The 19,805-nt window shown below is 23.7% G+C and overlaps 1 protein-coding gene across 1 annotated transcript; it reads left to right on the top strand.

The window, feature by feature from the left end:
* The first annotated feature begins 519 nt into the window (after positions 1-519).
* LOC145840576 (uncharacterized) lies at positions 520-19,492 on the top strand. The gene is made up of 10 exons (XM_082947880.1): positions 520-622; positions 2,297-3,073; positions 5,154-5,309; positions 5,853-5,954; positions 6,354-6,454; positions 8,105-8,240; positions 8,520-8,607; positions 9,881-10,227; positions 11,678-11,888; positions 18,816-19,492. The coding sequence occupies exons 2-9, from the start codon at positions 2,342-2,344 to the stop codon at positions 11,882-11,884; spliced, it is 1,869 nt and encodes a 622-aa protein (XP_082804006.1). The 5' UTR covers positions 520-622; positions 2,297-2,341; the 3' UTR covers positions 11,885-11,888; positions 18,816-19,492.
* Positions 19,493-19,805: the final 313 nt, after the last annotated feature.

Below are 19,805 nucleotides of genomic sequence, written 5' to 3'. Positions count from 1 at the left end.
TTAAACATGCCAAATAAATACACAATAAACTTCATCTATATATAATTAAAAAGAAAGTTAAAATAATCATTCAAAATATGTTTAATAGAAGAACTTTGTTAAAATAAGTTTTATATTTCTACAATTATCATGGTTTAATATTGTAGTTTTGTTCTTTAAAAACAAAGCAAATGCGTATCAATTTCTAAGTTTTTATTAAAATTTTTTGTTATAAAACAAGTTATTTAGGTAAATTGTATTATATGTTCTCATTTTATTTTTAATTTTAAAATTTAAAAAAAAGAATTCTTTACAATTGTAGTTTATTGAAACACTTTAGACTTTTAATATTTTGAAAATTACTTTCGATGAACAAATTTTATTTTTAACGCATACATATAAAAATTATAAAAAAAAACTTTTATTTTGTTAATAATTGTTTCATTCTTTCAAAATATTTTAATTTAAAACCACTTAAAAAAACAGCAAAAGTAGCTTAAAAAAATATTGCAAAAATTTAATAATAAAAAAGTTTTTTGTTAAGGCTTAAATAGTTTCTATAGTTTCAAATGTCTCAAATAAATGAAGTTAAAAACTAATCAAGTAGAAGTTAACAAAATTGAGGTACCAAACACCTTCTAAGGTTAGATATTGGTAATTTAATATTACTTATTAGTAATATTTAATAATTTAAAAACAGAGTATACATTTACTAATATAGAAAAAAATATGAAGTTAAACTTATTTTTTAACAGCTAATAAAATAAAAACTAATAACTTTTATATAGAAATAAACAAACTTTTTTTATTATATAATATTTAAAATCTGCTTTGTTTTCTTTTAAAATTGAAGTTTTACAAAAATTTCTAAAGCTTTTTTAGTTTTAGACTGCTTAATTACTAAATATGTAAATAATAAACGTTTAATTGAAAACTTAAAGTATTTAAAGGTAGTTGGATTAAATGAAAACAACCTCTAATACAATATTTATTTTACTTTATTTTTTAAGGTTTTTGATAGAAAGCAAAAGTATAATATAAAATAATAACAGTATTATGTTTTACTTACTACCAGTGCAAGTATACTTTTTGGCGAAAGTTTATAACAAACTAATTTTTCGTTTGTAGAATAATTTTCTTCTGAATAGCGACTTTTACCGTTTTCAAAATTATCAGAATGATTTTTTCTTATTCTAATTTAGCTAGTTTCCATAATTATTTAACAAAAATTACCACAATAAAGAAGTATTTTATAAGTTTTGATCTAAAATTCTAAATTTAGTTAAAGAAAAATTTCACCAGAAAAAAATATTTTAAATAATCTCAAATTATTTCAAAATACAATTTCCATAGATGTAAGTCCTTAAAAGTCTTTAACATATTTCTCTTATTTAAATATACTAAAATACTTAAAAAAAAAAATATTAAAAATACCGTTTTGTTTTAAGTTTTTTAAAGTATCACTGTAAAAACTTTTTATTAAGCCATAAGTTTCAAAAAAGCTTTGATAAAATATTCAACTGTTTATGAATTATTTTTTAGATGTTGATTAAGTATCCAGAAGTTTTAAGCTAGAGGTTTTTATTAAGAAATAAATTATTGTTATACAAAAAAAATATATCCAGTCTATCAAAAAATAATATAGTCTACAATTAAAAGCAGTTAGTCGTAACATTATAAATTCATTACGATAGTTATTATCTTAAATTAAACTAATTAACATTAAAAAACGATGGAAGTTTTTTTAACGATAAACTATTACGATATAAGTTAACTTTAATTACTCAAGAAATAAACTAGACCAAAATACTTTCAAATCATATTCATTTGCTATAATATTTTTTTTTACTTACATGAAGTTGAATGTTTATAAATTTACAGCAATTTATATTTTATATAAAAAAACAAGATCTATAATACATAAATTTTTTGTTTTAAAGTTAAAGGTGTTACATAATTACATTTAAGACTAAAAAAATAAGCTACTTTGTTTTATTTGTTGCAAAGGTATTTAAACTTTTTTAACAATTTTTCGTTAAAACTTATAATTAGTTTATTTTAAAACTGTATCTGAAATTAAATTATTAGTTTGTATATACAGTGCTGATTTTAAGCATTTACCATGAAAGTAAAACTGATTCTGAAACTACTATACTGTTTTTAAAGCAATAACTGTAAGTTAATACTTTGTCCTGGACAAGACGTTAAAAGGTATCCGTGGTGTGCGACTCGATAACTGAAGGGTATTTTCGTAAATACTTTTAGCGTAGTTTTTGTCGTTAAATAAACTATATAATAGTTGCTTTATTAAATACAGGTACGCCTTTACTTCTTTTTGAGCAGATGAAATATATTCAGTCAAATGAAAAGTTTAAGCATGTCCAAAGTACAAATCAAAGCTAACTACGAAAAAGACTACAATGACTTTTTCTGCAGCAGCAACAACTGCTTTCCAAATTACAACATGATTGAAGACAAATGTCAGTCTATAGCAAAAAACCACGCCGAAAAACTTGGTAACTTGGTTAAACATTATATAAATGAAAACATAGCCGTGATTGAACATGGCGATCAGAGAAACTTTAGTGATTACGACGACTTCATTCAGTTTGTATTTGAAATGCACAGTAACTTTTTCAAAACTTCCTACAAATCGTTTTTGATTCCTAATTGTTGCACATATGACAACAGCAGTAAAGATACGAAAAGAATAAAAACCTATGAAAATAGAAATAGTAAAACATCTTCAATGTCTACTGAGAGTGAAAATGTAGATAATCAAGATCTGGAAAACTTAGAACTGCCTATTAGTGACAATGCTGACAATTTGTTTTTAAATTATGAAGAAGGCTATCAGCAACAAAAGCTAAAATCACATAGGAAGGAGCAGTGTAGTGAAGTAAACATTTTTCATGAAGATATTGTTTTCAAAAAATCCGAGTCTAAGAGTTCTAAAAACTTTTATACCGACCACAGAGAAGATGAAAAATATTTTTATCCTAAAATTGTTCATCAACCAGGTACTGAAAATAAAATAATGACTAACGGAAGTAAGAAAAATGATATTTCAAAAAATAGAAAAGGAAAAAAATTAGTTAGTTTTATCATTTAAAACTCTATAAAGAATTTAAAATACTCAAAAAGTTAGAAAAAGTAAAATAGAATTCTTTATGTTATAGAAAACTTAATATTTTTTTTACATATAAGATAAAGATTAAATTAAGAAATAACATAAGCAAAACTAAACCTAAATGTACTAGGATTAGGTAAAAATTAAATGAATTTATGCAGTTTAAAATTGAAATGAAAAGATTAGTTTTAATATTTAGCATATAAAAACGAGAATTTATATAAAAAAATTTTTTCACTTTAAATTTAATACCTTTATTTAAAGAAAAGTGTATTGAGTTGTAACGCTTTTTTTTAAGCTTTATAATATTTAAGTTAAGATTAATAAGTAGTTGTTATTTGAATTGACTAAAAAAAAATTGTTGCATAAGTTGTATCAAAAGTATAATTTCAGAAAAGTAAAGTGTAATTTCAAAGAATAAGCTCATTATGTCTTAAAATTATCTAATAAGTGTATATTTTTGTTTTGATTATAATAATTTTTACTAACTTCAATAATAAATTTTTAAAACAATTTTTCTACAGCGTAACATAAAATTTTAGAATTTTAGCTCCTGTAGGAGCCAATGTCTAATGAAAATTAAATGAAATAAGTTAATACTTATATTGGATACCAAAATCGCTTACTAGTTTAAAACTTAAATAAATTCCAGTAATTAAGTTTTCACAGGATAGTTTTTTGGCTTTTTTTAAATTGCAAAAGTTTACCATTGAATTCAATTTTAATCTTTTAGCTACAACAATACATTTTTTTTGTTTTAAAAAAGCAATTTTTCTCTTTCAATCAAAAGCAACTTTAAAATATGTTGGGGTTAATTTTCAAGCAGGGTTATTTTTAAAAAGGGGTCGATTTCCGTAGTAATGGTTAAAAGTTTTTAATTTATTTTATTTGTTTAAATGGGAAACAGTAACAAAACAGCAGCACAGTACTAATATTTAACTTGTATTCCTCTTACGAACCTATTTAAAAAAAAGGTTTTAATTTAAACCCTTACCTCGACTCACTTTACTCAAACAAATAACAAAGACTACTGATAATTACTTAAATAAAAGAATTTATTAATAGTTTTAACATTTGATTTATAATTTGTTTTGAGTTTTAGCTTTGGTTTAAAGATGTATTTAAAACATTTGAATTAGTTTTACTCTATTAACTGCAGAACTAGTCAAGAAAATTGAACCTTTCAACAGTTGAATTAATTTAAAAGTAAATTTTTGATAATTGTATTTATAGATTTTAAAAATATAAGAAAAAAACAGTTTTTTTAATGAGTTAACGTAAATAATTCCCAATGTGAATCTTCTAAAAAGAGACTTCTTTTTAAAGATTATCCCTGATATAACACATAAAACTGTTTTTGGTAAAAAATAAATTAAAAATATTTTTTTAGCTAAAACAGTAAAAACAAACTTCCGTTTAAAAGTATTAAAATTAAATAAATACTTGGCTGAAACTTGATGTCTATCACTTTAATTGATAAGGTTTTTTATTAAATAACTTACTGTATTCTAAATTATTTTAAAGATGAAGCACTTATCGAAAAAATACATATTTTTTTTATTTTACCTATAGTAACTTATGTTTCGAAAACTCTCTTAATTTAGATTAATTGTTAAATCAAACTCGTGAACAACATTATTTAAAACTCAATTTCTGTTTAGTTTTTGAGAATTTGACTACTTATGATTACTTTTAAAACAATATAAATGTTCTAGTTTATATTCTGTAACAATAATTGAATAAATTATTACACGGCCTAAAATTGTAGCACAGTATTAATGCTTCTAAGATGGTTGATAATTAAAAAACTTCAGTTATGTATGACTATTGTAAGAACGAAAATTATTGAGTAAGATTATGCCGAAAACATAGTACTGTTGGGCTTATATTAACAACAAAAAAGATATATTAGTATATAATACATATACATATTAAGCTAAAGACTATTATTTATTCTATTTTTTTTGTATGGATAAAGACTAAAAGTTTAATTAAATCATTAACAACTTTTATACTATACTTACTACTATTAAATAAAAACCAGAAAGAAAAATTTACTGAACAAAACTGTCAGTATAGATTGAGCTGGAATCGAAATAATTTAGCCTCATTTACAAACTTTGAACAAGGACAATTAATCATCACTAACTTTGAAAACACATTCAAGCTAGATATTTATTCTCCTAGAAAAACTGCTAAGGTAATTTAAATTTAAACTTGAATATTCGCTTTTGTTTTTTATTTTAATTGAACTCTTATTTTAAATAGTAGTTTGAATAATACAATCAATTTAAAAACTTAATTTTCTTTAAACTAAAATATTCTTTAGAAGTTTTTTACAACGTATTGAAAAAATAGCTTTAAAAAAGTTGATTGATATGTAAACACATATAATCTGTACAGTTAAAAAAGTTTTATCTGTGTTTAAAATAAGCTTGTTAAAAAAATTATTGTGCTTTTTATACTAAAATAGTTTTAAATATTATATGTATCTATTAAGACCAATGCACAATGTTCTGACACTCTGTTTCTAGAGCATGCTATTTTTAAATAGATTTTTATACATTTTTACAACATAAAGAGCAAACTCGTATATTTGAAATTTTTTGATTTTTTTTTTTCAACTGACGACACTTAATTTTACGTCATCATGTTTATAAAAATTTTAAATGATAATATAACCAGCGTGTCAGTTACTTTTAAAGGATAGGAGGAAAGTAAATAGGTTAAAAAAATTTTGCAGCATACAAAATCAAAGTACGAGATATATGGAGAAGACATTACAGAAATAAGAGATATTGACACAGTATCGTCACAAAATTCAAAATGCTGTTTTGTCATAAAGGTGTTTATGTTTTAGATATTAAATTAATACTTGAAGTTTTTACTAAAACTATAATTATTTTAAAGCTTGTAATGTGTGAGGTTCATAACTTCCCATACCTTTTTGTACTTCTTACCAAATTCATATCGTATTTAAAGGAAAAGAAGTAGCAAAAATATCTAAAGACAAAACAAATTAAATTTTAAAATTTAAACAAAAATTGAATTTTTTTTTTTACATTAGTAAATTTATTTTAAAAGTTACTTTTGTTATATAGAGTAAAAAATTAAAATCATAAAATTTGTAATTATTTATAATACAAAATGTTTAATGACAACGAATCTTAAAGACCGTAAAATGTAAATTTAGTATAAAAAATGAATACAACAAACTATTACTAACACTTAAATTTTGTTACAGTCAAACTATAACGAATTTGTTATCAAGTTAGAATCAGTAGAATTAAAACAAAAATGGTTGTCTGAAGTAGAAGACTTATTTAAACAATATGGCTTTACAAGGTTGTTATAATATAAGTGATCATTTAAAATTTTAAAGAATCAATTGTTTTAAAGACTAAACAAAAATTTTAATTTTTACAAGCAAGCTACTCAAGACGTTGCTATCATACACTTTATAATCTTTTGTACCAATGTGAATGTAAGGCGTTCATCACAAACTAAATGATTAACAAAAGTTATTTTTAGTACCAAAATTTTAAGAAGCTGTTACTGTTTTAATTTACATAACATTTTCGAAGTGGTACTTGAAGTAAATAAGCTTTGTAGATACTGACAAAGTGTACATACTAGGTCAAAAGTTACTTAAACAAAAGGGTAATTGACTTTAAATTATGGACGTCTCGAATTTTTCCTTACTTTTTGAAATAAAGGTAAAACATTAAGTTGTTTTATTAAACTGCAGAAAGTGTCTTTAAGGTTATTGTAAAATTTTATTTGTAATTTACACCTTTAAAAATGCTTACAAAAAAGTAATGATTATTTGTAATGATAGAAAATAAAGTCGATTAGTTTAAAAAGTAGAGATATAATTAACACAGTTTTCAAAATATAAATTATTAACGTTTTATTCATCAGTTACATTATCGTGACCATAGCTACCTGATTAGTTCTAATAAGGACTTAAACGGGTTACAGAATGTCGCATGGACTGTTGTTGATAGTCGCGCGGTTCAGTGCTTACTCATTAATATTACTATATAGCAGGCAGTCTCCTTAGGGGCATGAATATTTTTTGAGATAAAATGTCGAAAACTTATTAGTACACAGGTAAAACAAAAAGAAGGCCCAAAGACACTAAAATTGAGTGTATGTGAGCTAAACACTTTAGACTAACTCTGTATCTTTAATTCTGTCATTTTTTCTTATCCACTTATTTTTTAGTATTTTTTTTACTATCTAAATAGTAGAATCTAAATAAATGAATAAAACTAAAAGACTAATAAAACTGTTATAGAAAGCTAAAGGTCAAAAAGTGTTTTTAGTTTAATCAGTGTCACATTGTAATGTTGTTTTCATTAGTTTCAACAAACATTTAATGTTTTCAATTGTAATTATCTTCAGGTTTTGTTGTCATTGACTGATAAAGAGTTTAAGGTTATATTAAAACTTTAAAAACCAAAAATCTAAAAGAAGGGTCGAAAGCCTTTTATGCGTCACTGGTCTATTTTTCTAGAACAAATTATTCATATTGAGTAGAAAATTTTTTTTTGCAAACCGCAGTTAATCAAAATATTTGCAGTATTTCGAACCAGAAATATGACAAAACAAGTAATATTAAAACACTAATTTTTGAAAATTGTTAAAATAAACAGCCTAATTATAATTTTTTTCTTATTGAAAAAATAACTGAAAAGTACATCGGAGGTAGTAGTTTGCCGACCTCTGATCTAAATACAATAATAACTATTTTTTGTACTTTTTGTAAGTTTGATATCCTTTGAAACACTATTTAATTATTTTAAAAGTTGTAAAAGTGTTTCAGTTAAGTTTTCTCAAGGTAACTTTTAGCATAAAATGACTTTTTTTTGCTAGTGTAAAAGTAAAACTTTATAAAGAGATAACTACATAACAAACATCAGTCTGTAGTTAAAAATTTAAAGAAATTTCATAAATCAAAGTAAATTTATTTCACAACCTGTTAAAAAACAGAGCAAAAGTTCATGAGAGCTACAAGACTTCTTACTTACCAAAAGTTTTTGACCAGCAAGTTTCCAACAGACGTTTGAAACCGAAAGAAAGTCATTTCTTCAAAAAGTTGAAAACTAGCATTAATGGCAAAAAAAGAGTTAGTCTTACTTATATTTACTTAGCTTAGTTAAACTAAGTACAAAGTTTTGAAAAAAAGTTAAAAACGTACAAAAAAAATCAAAATACATTTATCATAAAGTTTAAAATAAACTTAATTTTATGTAAAACTGTTTTAAGTAAAACTGTTTTATATAAATACTGTTTTAAGTTTAATAAATTGTTACAAAAAAGTAAGTTTAAATTCTTTAAGATTAGAGCTAGTAAGACAAAAAACTTAAAGTTTAGTTAGAAAATTATGTTATTAATCGTTTTTTAGGACATCAAAACAACGAACATTAAAAAGAAATCTCACGAGAGTAAATCAAACATTGTCAAAAATATCGAAAACCTAAACTCTGTAAAAGGTAAGTTTAAACAATTTAAACAACAAACTGAACGACTTTGTCAGCCTTCTAAAAACTAATATAGATAGTTTTTAGTTTATATGTTTAAGAAAATTAGTATTTATTGTTAAAGAAAAATACAGAGCATCATAAACATTAATTTTGTTTGTTAAACCAAAATATCTCTGAAAATAACTGTCGTTAGTAAATTATTCAACTAAAGCTTAACAAAGTTATAATAGCAGCAAATTTATTTCCATAAAAAACTTAAACTTAGTTTAAAATATCTCAACTAACTATTATTAAAATGAATTTAGTTGTTATTTAAAACATTAATGTTCAGCTATAACCCTTGTTAGATTTTATTTCATTTTATGAAGTAAAAAAACAAAACTTATGTTTCAGAATAGTTTTAACAAATCTTTAGCACATTTAAAACGTCTAGCTTAAACTAATTTAACCTTTGCAAAGGTAATAAATAGTAATTTTTCAAACATTATGTAGAATAACTATTAGTATTTATGAATTAAGATTCGAAAGTAACTAAGCTTTTAAAACTATTGTTTTAAAAATAAATAGAGTATTTAAAATATAACTAGATAAATACGTCTATAAGCAGTATTTAAAACAAAACTAACTATTTAGCTTACACTTTATGAAATGATAAAAACAGTAAAATAAATGCATGAAAACTAATAAATTTAAGCACAAAAGTGGACACTAAAGTACTTTTTTTATAAACATCTTTAAGTTATTTAACCTTAAAAAACAGATAAGTATTATATTCTAAAGTTTGTTTTTCAAACCAAATATTAAAACTCTTAACTTTTTTAGTGGTAAAAAGTGTTTAAATATGTGATGCTATCCATAAAAGTTTTCATGAAGTTATTTACAAGAACTAAGTTTACTAAAAAATCTATGTTTAACTCTTTAGTGAATACTTTTATCTCTTTTAAAGTTTTATCTTTTTGAGAACTCAACCAAAAAAAAAAAAACGTAATTTATCAAAAACGAAACAAAATATTTGTGAACAACTCAGGCTTTAAAAATTGAGTTACTAAAAACTAATACTTTAACAAGTATTGATAAACTAAAAATCTTAAAGCATTATAATGATAAAAGTTTCTTTTATACTTATAGTAAATAAAAAACATTTACAAAACTACTACAAAATAAAACTTTCAGTTCTGATGTAATAAGGTAAGGAAATGTAAGAAATATAAACTAGATTTTGTGAACTACAAATTATAACATTTTCATTAAGTCGAAATATACATACATATAATTGTTATAGTAATTAGTTGGGAAGAATTCTCCAAGCGAACAACGTCCACTGAAGAAATTAATTGCAGTCAGAGTAACAATCAAAGTTTACTCAACAGAAGATATAGCAACAATGACTGTATTTCGGTCAGCTGCAGTCAATCAATATCCAGCTTCAGCAGCGCTGATAACGTTCGTTTAGAAAGTTTAGATGATAGTTTGACGAAGCTTGAAAATTTCGCTTGGTATCATGGAAACATGCAAAGGAAAGAAGCTGAAAGCAAGTTGACAGGTCAACCAGATGGCACTTTTCTAGTTAGATATTCGGAAAAGCACAACTTGCATGTGTTAACTTATGTACGGCATGGAATATCAAAAGTAAGTATGAAATTTATAAACTGTTACTAAAATTAGTGAAAATTAATCAGTCTTTTATTATTTAAAACACATTATAGCCCTTATTTTTAGAAGTTTGGATATACTTATACATATTGTTTTGTTTTATATTGAGTATGCATAAGAGTAGCTGTTTAACTTTTATGTAGCTTACTTTAAAATTTTTTCAGTTAAAAAAAATATTTTAAAAGGATTGTAGTGGTCACATTAAGAACTATATAATAAATTTTTAAAGTTTATTGATTCTTACTAATGTTCAAATAGTGTTACGATTAATAAAAGACTGGGATGTACTTAAAAAACTAGCTATTTTTCAGCATTAGTTTGCATGTCATAAATAACAACTAACTACAGGTATAAAAAGACTTTAAAATTGTTTTGAAATAAAGTTGGAAATAGCTACCTTTAATTTAAAACTTTAAGATCTGTTTAATCTAAGCTAAAAAACAGAACGAACTATGTACATTAAACTTTACTTTTTCAATTTTTTATAAAGGAAATATATTTTACTAGACTACAAAAAACTAACTTATTCAATGTTGCCATTCTATGCAAACTTAAGATTTTGTTTATATATTTATGACATAAATTTTCTTTTATTGTGAATAGAATTTTACTACCTTATAATAAGTATTTAAAAAAAAAAAATATTCAGTATAAAAATATGCTAACTTTAATCGAAAAACAACTAATTACACAATAGATGTTTTTTTTATACTATCTGTATTATGTACGGTACGTGTACGAAATTCTATAAATACTATTGTGATGTATATTTAAAGCCTCTTTGACCATAAGAAATAGAAAGCTATACAGTGATACAAACACACTAGATATAATAGAATACAAACTGTACAAATGCAACTATTATTTAAAATAAAATAAAATAAAAACTTTTTAGACGACTACAAATTTGTTAACCCAAAATAAGTGCTTTACCTATCTAACATAACAGATTTTCGGTAAAAAAAAGCTTTTGAATTCGAAAAAAAATTAACAATTTAATTTAAATACAAGACGCTAATACTTTTATTTTATACAACTTACTTGGTGTTTTGTATTATAAATTTGATGTTTCAAAGTGTTCTACAGTTTTGATATCTAAGCCGTCTCCTCATTTAGAATTATTTAACTGCTTTGTTAATGTTTCATGATAACAAATTATTTTATGCAAAAGTTATACAAATATAAACTACAAAAAATTGTGCTAAAAATATTTTTCTAGGGGATATTTAAAAAACTTATATTTGTTTCAAAATACATTAACATAACCTAAATTTATTTAATTAATTTTTTTAACTTATTTGTGAAATTTCAAGTAACAACTAAAGATAATTTTAAAAGTTAAGTACACCCTTAGAAAAGATTGTAGAGTTTAAAATATTATCACACTTTATTACTAACATCCGAAATCACATATGCTAATCTTTAGCACAGCCGAATCACAATTGATCACGAGGGGAAGTGCAGAATGCCAAACGATAAAACATTTTCATCAATAGTCAAAATGCTTTCATTTTTTCACAAGCATCCAATATTCAGTGATAACGTAATGGGAAAAGAACTTTCCACAAAACTATCTGATTTCGTTGTTAACTCTGGTCGTTTTGATGAAAATGGAGACTGTATTGCATTCTAAATGAGTTAGTATTTGTTTTAAGTGTATTCAATTAAATTTTTATACTAATTCATATACTTTTAAGTTAAAGACTAATTAGTATCTTTTTTAACAATAGCTGGAATGTGTATAATTTTTAAGTATTTTAAATGTTTAGCTACAATAATATAAAGTACTTTAACTTTTTAACATTATTTTTAGATTGGTAAACTTTTTTCTTATGTTTTAGTTAAAAAAGTCTGCCTCTGTATATTAATATCTAAAATGTAAAGTAAAAAAGTATTTAAGAAGTTGAAAATAAAATGAGCTAGTTTAAGTTTAAAAAAATTGAAAATTTTTATAATATCAAGTTGTATACAGACAACTTTTAATGCTCTAAAAAGTTAAGTCGATACTAGTGATCTACCGGATCCAATATTTAGGATCCGGATTTTTTTTCATAATTAAGGTCCGGCCGGAATCGGTTCTTATTTTTAATTTAGGATCCGACTGGATCTGGATCCGGATTATTAATGTTTTAAGTTTTATGTAGTTTCAATAGAGAACATACTTATAAAACTTAATAACTATAATAGCATTAATTATTAATAATTGTTCAACACAGGTATTTTGTTAAAAAACACATTGTTCTTGTCTAAATATTTTATTCGAACACTAGTAAAAAGAAGGTTGTAAAAAAAATGTATATTTGTACGAAATCTCAGTTTAAATGCTAAATTTCAAGCTACTTATACAACTTATTACAATCTAATTTGCGAGAAAAATTAAATTAAAAACTCATATATTTAATGGATGTATGTAGCTTTATGTTTACAACAAATGATTGAATTTACTATTCTTTAATTAGTCTCTTTCGCTTGAATAGTTTTATATATACAAAAAAATCAAAACACAATAATATAATTAAATAAAACTGAAAGAAGCTGATCGCGGAAACCAAAGTCTTCCCAAAATAAATGGAATGATTCTTTATATCTTGAAACTTTTATTCGAAATAATATCTATAAAGTATAGTAAGTTAATAGTGATTAAAGTTGAGATTAGATTTTAGTTATTGTGTTGATCGAAATAAGCAGACTTTTTTTTCATATAAAAATTCAAAGAAGCATTAAAGTAATATAAATATAGCTTTCATAAAGATTCCTTTTAAGTACTTTTTATTGTGGTAAAAAGAGCTAAACGATTATCAAGCTTTATGAATAACATATTTTGAATGAATAAACTAAATATACTTAACAATGCAAACGTATCTTTAAGACTAAATTTCAGTTAATTAAAAATAATGTTAATTTAGTTTATAGAATAAAGAGAATTGACAATTTTGCTCTTCATTTGAGCTGTCTTTTGTTTTAGTTTTAAAATACTCAGGTGATTCAAAAAGTAGTATAAAATAAAATGGTCGGAACCTAAAAAATAAAAACCAAATTCTTTTCAATGTCAAGAACTTAAAATGTTGTAAAAATGATCAAGTTACAAACTAAAACTTAAAAAAGTTATAGATTTTATATTTCGAGTTACTACAGGATAAAAAAAAAGGATTTTATACTTCTAATGGTGGTTTCATAAACACTTGGCTCCACTATCTGTTAAAGAACTATGTTATAAAATAACTTATAGAGTTTTAAAATACATGGTAGATCAACAGTTTTTGTGTATTTCATTTGTGTTTTTCGGCCCACCATTGATTACTAACTGTACCGTTTTAAGGTTTTTTTTTGATTTAAATACAACCTTTTTATATCAATCTTTCAATCTTTTAATATCTTAAAACAATCTAGTATTATATTTTAGAAAATAAATTTAAAAAGCTTAATTATTTTCCTGGTGTTTGACATATATAACGTATTAGAAAGTTAAGTTTACAATACTCCAACAGCTGTTTTTATATTGGTAATTATAAACGGTTTATGAATCGTTGTACTCGTAAACTTAGTCTTATACAACAAACTTGATGATTTAAAACAATTTAGTTATAAATCCGCCCTTTTGAGTTTTATTTTGTATATGAAACTTCTGAAAAACTTTTGTCTTTATATGTTAACTGTTTATAAGTTGTACAGTTTATACTCCGCGACTTTATCCATCAAGTTTTTCAAGTTATGAAAATCAACTTTGTAGTATAGTATAACGCTACAAGAAGTATTAAAAGAAAATGACCATTCTAAAATTATGGTTCTACTAAACGTTAAAAAAAAGTAAAACATTTTATTAACACTTTAGAACACTCGATTTATAATTCCAAAATAAAAATTGTAATAAAAACGTAAGCAGCAATAGATCACACAGCAAGTATTCTTAGAAAAATAAAACACAACTAAACATTTAAAAAAATCTTTGAGACTGGAAATATTTTCCAAAAAATTTTGTTATAAAACAACAGTTAGAATAAGTTCAATGTATTAAAAATTTTAAATAAAATTTTCAGTATTCAGGTTTAGAATTTTAAACAGGTATGTATAGAAGAAGTGCAATACTACTAATATTAATTAAACTGTATTACTCGAAAAAAATAATTTCTAGCTAAAATATTAAAACCTAAAAAGAAAAAAAATGGTACTAAACTATAGTATACCTTACTTTTTATAATAGAACAGTATTTATTTCGGCCTTCATAATATTCATCGATAATAAATAATGAGCTTCACCGCACGATCAACAACAACAGCATCCAAGACAACCTACGATCGGTTTCGTCCTTATTAAGACTCGTCAGGTAGGCATAGTCGTGAGAAACCGCTGTTGTGATCTATCCAAGCAGACTTAAGTGCATAAGCACTGAAACGACCGTTTATGGGTAAAGTCCTATTCATAGCCCAATGTCTAAGACAACTTAATGTGAAATATAAGTCTCTACGCTCGTTTTAATTAGTTTTAAGCAGTACTTATTTCGGCCATCATCACTATAGTGAAATTTTTTTTGCCACCGATAACAAACAATAATCTTCACAGCACGATCAAGAACAACAGCATCTGAGACAGCCTACTACCAGGTATTGTCTCGGATGCTGTTGTTCGTGGATTCTGAATCGTATAATTTAAGCTTGTATTCCAATGTTTATCCTTTATTAATTTTTTTTTTTTTAAATACGGTTGATGGTGACATAAATCTAGTAAAAAAACTGTTTCACTAACTCACAGTGTTTTGTTTTTGAAATGACACTTGTAGCATTCTCAAATAAAAGTTGATTGTATAAAATTCAACGCTGAAGAGCGGAGAACTCTTTTGAGCTACATATTCTAAAAGCCTTATCCATTCAATCTTTAAGACCCAGTTTATTAAGAAGAGCAAGTTGGTATACCAAACTAGACTTTTTAAATCGTTATATTAAGAAGTTTTAAAATAATTGGTTTCTTGCAAAAACTTTTAAAAGTGTAGTTTTATTTTTACTTTTATCGCTGGTTAACTTTAGTTTGATTTTAATCTAACAAGCTTTATTAGTACAGCAAAGTTCTTTAGTTAGTATAAGCATTTAGTTAATTTTTACACTTGGTTATTACGTCATTTTATAATTTATTCTTTAAACTACATTATAGTTTTTTTTTTTCAATTTCAATTAGTTTATTTTGATAAGATACAATTTTTAACTAAACTTACTTCGAAAGTACTTAAATAAGTTAAAGAAAAATAAATCAAATGTGTTTTTTAATATTTTTAAAATAAGTTATGCATTGGAAAAAAAGTTGTTCAAATCTTGCTTTTCATATATATATATTTTCCAAAAAACCGTTTCTATTTGCTGAAGTATGTCTAGAGGGAAAAGTAATTTAATTAGTCTATAAAACTGTTATCAGTACAAGTTGCTCTGCAGATTTTATTTCTAAAATTAAAACTTTAATTGGTTTCATAATGAATAATAGTTCATTTTATTGGGATTTTTTCAATACGTAAATTGATACAACTTTAATTGTTTTAAGAAATATTTAATAACTTTTAGTAATTGTAAACAACTCATAACGTTTAAAATTTTTTTCTTATAGTTTTGATAAGAAGTGATTAAGTTAGGTTGATTAAAGCACAGAGTCTTTTTTTAGAAAAATTTTCTTAAACATATGTTTTTAATTGTAATGGTTTATTTTGTTTCTTTTACTCTGGAATAACTCATTAACTTTTGTATTATAACTACATAACAAGTTTCATTATAAGTTTTGTAAACTGTGATGTTTAAAACGTTTCTTGTTCAGAGATACATAATTTTTTTATTAAAAAAAGTTCTCATGTGTTTGTTGCATAACCGATTATGAATAGCTTGTTGGAAAGTTTCTAATTGTAGGTTTGTCTTTGTTTAAAGCTTAAACTTTCAATATAAAAATTAAATTGAATTAAAAAATAACTTTCTAAAATAAATTATTAAAATAAACATATAGAGAACAGTAAAATTAATTATTCTCATTACTGTAAATACTTAAACACTTTTCGAAACCCTGCTTTAATTAACATAATACTCTGTTGTTTTAAATTATAGTTTATACGAGAACTTTTTACTACTTAGCTTACTTTAAAAATATTTTAAACAAGAAGCTAAACTTATAATATTTTGATTAAAATTAAAAAACAATAATAACTTGATTTGTTAAAAGATATTTTTAAGTTTAAAACTAGAATTTTAAACCAAGTTTAAAGCTTCATGCTTTTTTAAAGTATAATATATATGCTTGTCATGTATAGAGCCCATCTAATTTACACTCACAAATAAAACAGTATATAAATATTATATATTTGTTTAATTATGAAAAGCTCTCCACAAAAACTCTAGATGCCAGTACAGCTTACCAGCAATTTTGATTTAAGTTTTGTTTATAAAGTAACTGATGACCTTGTCTATTTTCGAAGACCAGTGAAACAATTGTTTCACGAAAATCATAAGGTTTATTTTTTTTAATACACATATACTTTTTAGTCTGTTGTTGAAATTAAATTTAATAGTGCTTAATTCCTTAGAACCAAAGCAGCTTGATTATATATAAAAAAAGTGTATAAAATATAAAAATATTATTATTTTACTGAACATCAGTTGGTCAAAAAGCAGTTTATTATAGTGTAAACAACATAATGTTTATGTTTTGAACATTCAAATTATTCTTTTAATTAGAAATAGAACAAAATTTAGTTTATAATTTTTTGATGAATAAGTTTAAAGTCTCTAACAAAATTAAAAAACTTCACAAATTATTTTTACTTATATAAGTGAAGTTTCGCGTAGGCTGTTAATAGACCTTATATTTTTTTATGGTTAATAAAGGTAAAAAATATTTATCTGCATAATAATTTATTCTTAAAAATACATGTCATAAAAAGTATGCATTAAAGACAGTTTTATATATGCTTGGTATTGGTTGTCAATAGAAGTTCCTGAATGTACTGTAAAAAAAAACAAGTAATCTCAACATATACTTTGTTTATTTTTTTCTATTTTGGAACTGAAAAACAAAAGAAAATTGTGACTTAATTTTCAAAATAAACTCGATGTTAGCTATAATGTTATATAACTAAACAAAATTGCTAATACTTATATAATTTTAATTGTTTCTAATTATTGTGGGCTTAAATATGCTTTTTATATTACTGCTTTCGTTTAAATTATAACTAGAAGCTTCATTCTTGTAAAACTAGATATATCTAAAATTTAGAATAATTAAAAGATCTAAACATTGCAATAAAAATCAAAGTTTATTGATAGAAGAAAGAGCGCTTAAAAAGTTTGGTCTAAGTACCTGGTGTACAAAAAATATTTTGGTTATCAAGTTATACTCCATGGATAAAGTTTAATGTCTTGTCATAGTCTATAAATAAAAATCGAATGGTATCAAATTTTTCAATTCAAACATTTTACCTTTTTAACCCAAAAAAATAAGCGTTGTTCAAAAATGTTTGTTTGTAATAAGATGAACATTGTACATGAAGCTTAAGAAAAAACTTATTTCATAATGTCTTGGCTTTGTATAAACAACTTTAGGAATTTGTAAGAAGACTGGAGTTTCATTCTTACTTAATCATGAAGTTTTAAACTTTTGTACACCGCAGCGTTGCGCTTTTGCAGACGTTCAAATTTTCCCTTCACTTGAATGCTGCAATCAAATTTATACACTCAAGCATGCAGTTTGAATGAAATTGAAAAAATAAGAGAGAAAACACATTACTTATATTAAGACACTGGTTGAGGCTATATGTTGTACTTAAATGTAAACTATTGTTGTACTAAATAGTTTTTTTTTTATATATGTTTAATAAAATTTTAGTACAAAACCTCTGAAGAAATATATAATAATGATAAAAACAAACAAATCAAAATCAGAAGTTTTTGTTAAAAGTTTTTTTTCATTTGTTATTTGTTATTTCTAAACATTATTTGTTAGAAGTGGATATACTAAAGATATAGAAAAATTTATAGCTAGATTTTTAAAATTAAATTAAACTGGCTACAAATTAAAAAATTTAGTCATTTAGATAAATTTTGAATTAAATATCTCTCGTTTATACTCCAAGCTGTAATAACTTGTAGTTTTTTAATTATTTCAAAAATAATATATGTTTAAGTAATCTAAGGAATATATATGACTTGATATATATCTAATTTTAAGTACTTCTCATAAAACTTACAATAACAACTCAGCCGTTAAATGAAAATAATGGATTTTAAAAGATAAACTGAATTATTTAAACTATTGTAATATAGAGCTTACTGTTTTTTGTTAAAGTGTAAAAAATGTTTTCAAATTCTGTACACTAATAATTTTAAAGTACTTTTAATAAGTAAAGTTTTAAAAATCTAAAATATGTTTTTTTTTTGGAAATAAAAAGACCCACGCAGCTTTTTATACCAACCTTAGTAAGTAGTTTACCTTAATGTAATTGATGTGATGTTAGATAAAAGACTTCAATGCAATACAAAACAAATTAATTATAAGCACATTTGTGTTTTTTGTTAAATTTAACTGTTTTATTAAATCACAGAGTGTCTCTAAAGATCATTACGATGAAGAATGATGTACTTGAAGTACACTAAATCATTGAAACCTAGGCCGTAAACAAAATAGTTTTTCAAAATACCATCTACTTTTGAAAAAAAGCTGCGTTTTATTACTAAACGCAAAAAAAGAAAAATGACGAAGTTAATAGACTCATTATTTTGTTCCATACAAGAATCATGAACAATTAAGTTGAGGTGTGCATCAAAAACTAAGATAAATGCTCTAACCAAAATTTAAAGCATTATAGACTTTTATTTGTAATATTTTAGTTTTAGTACTTTTATAGAAGAAACTTTAGGAATTTTCTGGTTTTAAGAAATAAAAACGTCAATCATTTCGTTTTAAACAAAAAAGCTAGTGTTTATAAAAAAAACAAGCGAAAGTATTTCTGTAGCTTTTAAAGTATCTAATAAAAAACCTATTAATACTATTTTTTGGATACAGTTCTGTAAAAAGTTATAAGTTATCTTTACACTGCTTACTTAAAAGACAGTCTAAATTAAAATTATTGAAGTTATATACAATTGTATAATGATAACAAATTTTAACAGTACTCTTTTGTTAACTGAACTAACATATGTTTCTTTGTTTTAAGCAAGTTAACACATTTTCGTAAAGCTAAAGCTCCAAAAACTAACTCTATAATAATTTACATTACAAAAATAGTTACCTTTTAAATATTATACTACGTGGAAAGTTGTTTACTTCTTTAATACAGAGAAAAATATATTAGTTCAATAAAGAAAAGTACTTTCAAATTTTTTCTGAAAAAAAAATAGGTAGATAAACAATTCAAAATGTTATCTTATTTATTTGTTGCTTGAAATCTTTCAGTCATATACGTTTTAATAAAATAATTTCGTGTGATAATTTTACGAAGTTCATTACAATTTTTTTTTTTTCTGTTTTTCTTTCCAAACTTTTTATTGTATTTTATTATGTTGTTGTAATATTTTTCTACTTAGCATAAGAG

The sequence above is a fragment of the Thalia democratica genome, chromosome 7 (assembly GCF_965202585.1).
Source record: "Thalia democratica chromosome 7, ktThaDemo2.hap1.1, whole genome shotgun sequence".
In the NCBI taxonomy this organism is placed as follows: domain Eukaryota; kingdom Metazoa; phylum Chordata; class Thaliacea; order Salpida; family Salpidae; genus Thalia; species Thalia democratica.
The sequence above is the reverse complement of the archived record's forward strand: the minus strand, read 5'-3'. Positions and strand labels throughout refer to the sequence as shown.

Excerpts from the sequence above, each read along its gene's own strand:
- LOC145840576 (XM_082947880.1), top strand. The coding sequence starts at position 2,342 with ATGAAAAGTTTAAGCATGTCCAAAGTACAAATCAAAGCTAACTACGAA. Across the intron at positions 5,955-6,353 it reads AATGCTGTTTTGTCATAAAG|TCAAACTATAACGAATTTGT; the intron begins GTGTTTATGTTT and ends ATTTTGTTACAG. Across the intron at positions 8,241-8,519 it reads GCATTAATGGCAAAAAAAGA|GACATCAAAACAACGAACAT; the intron begins GTTAGTCTTACT and ends ATCGTTTTTTAG.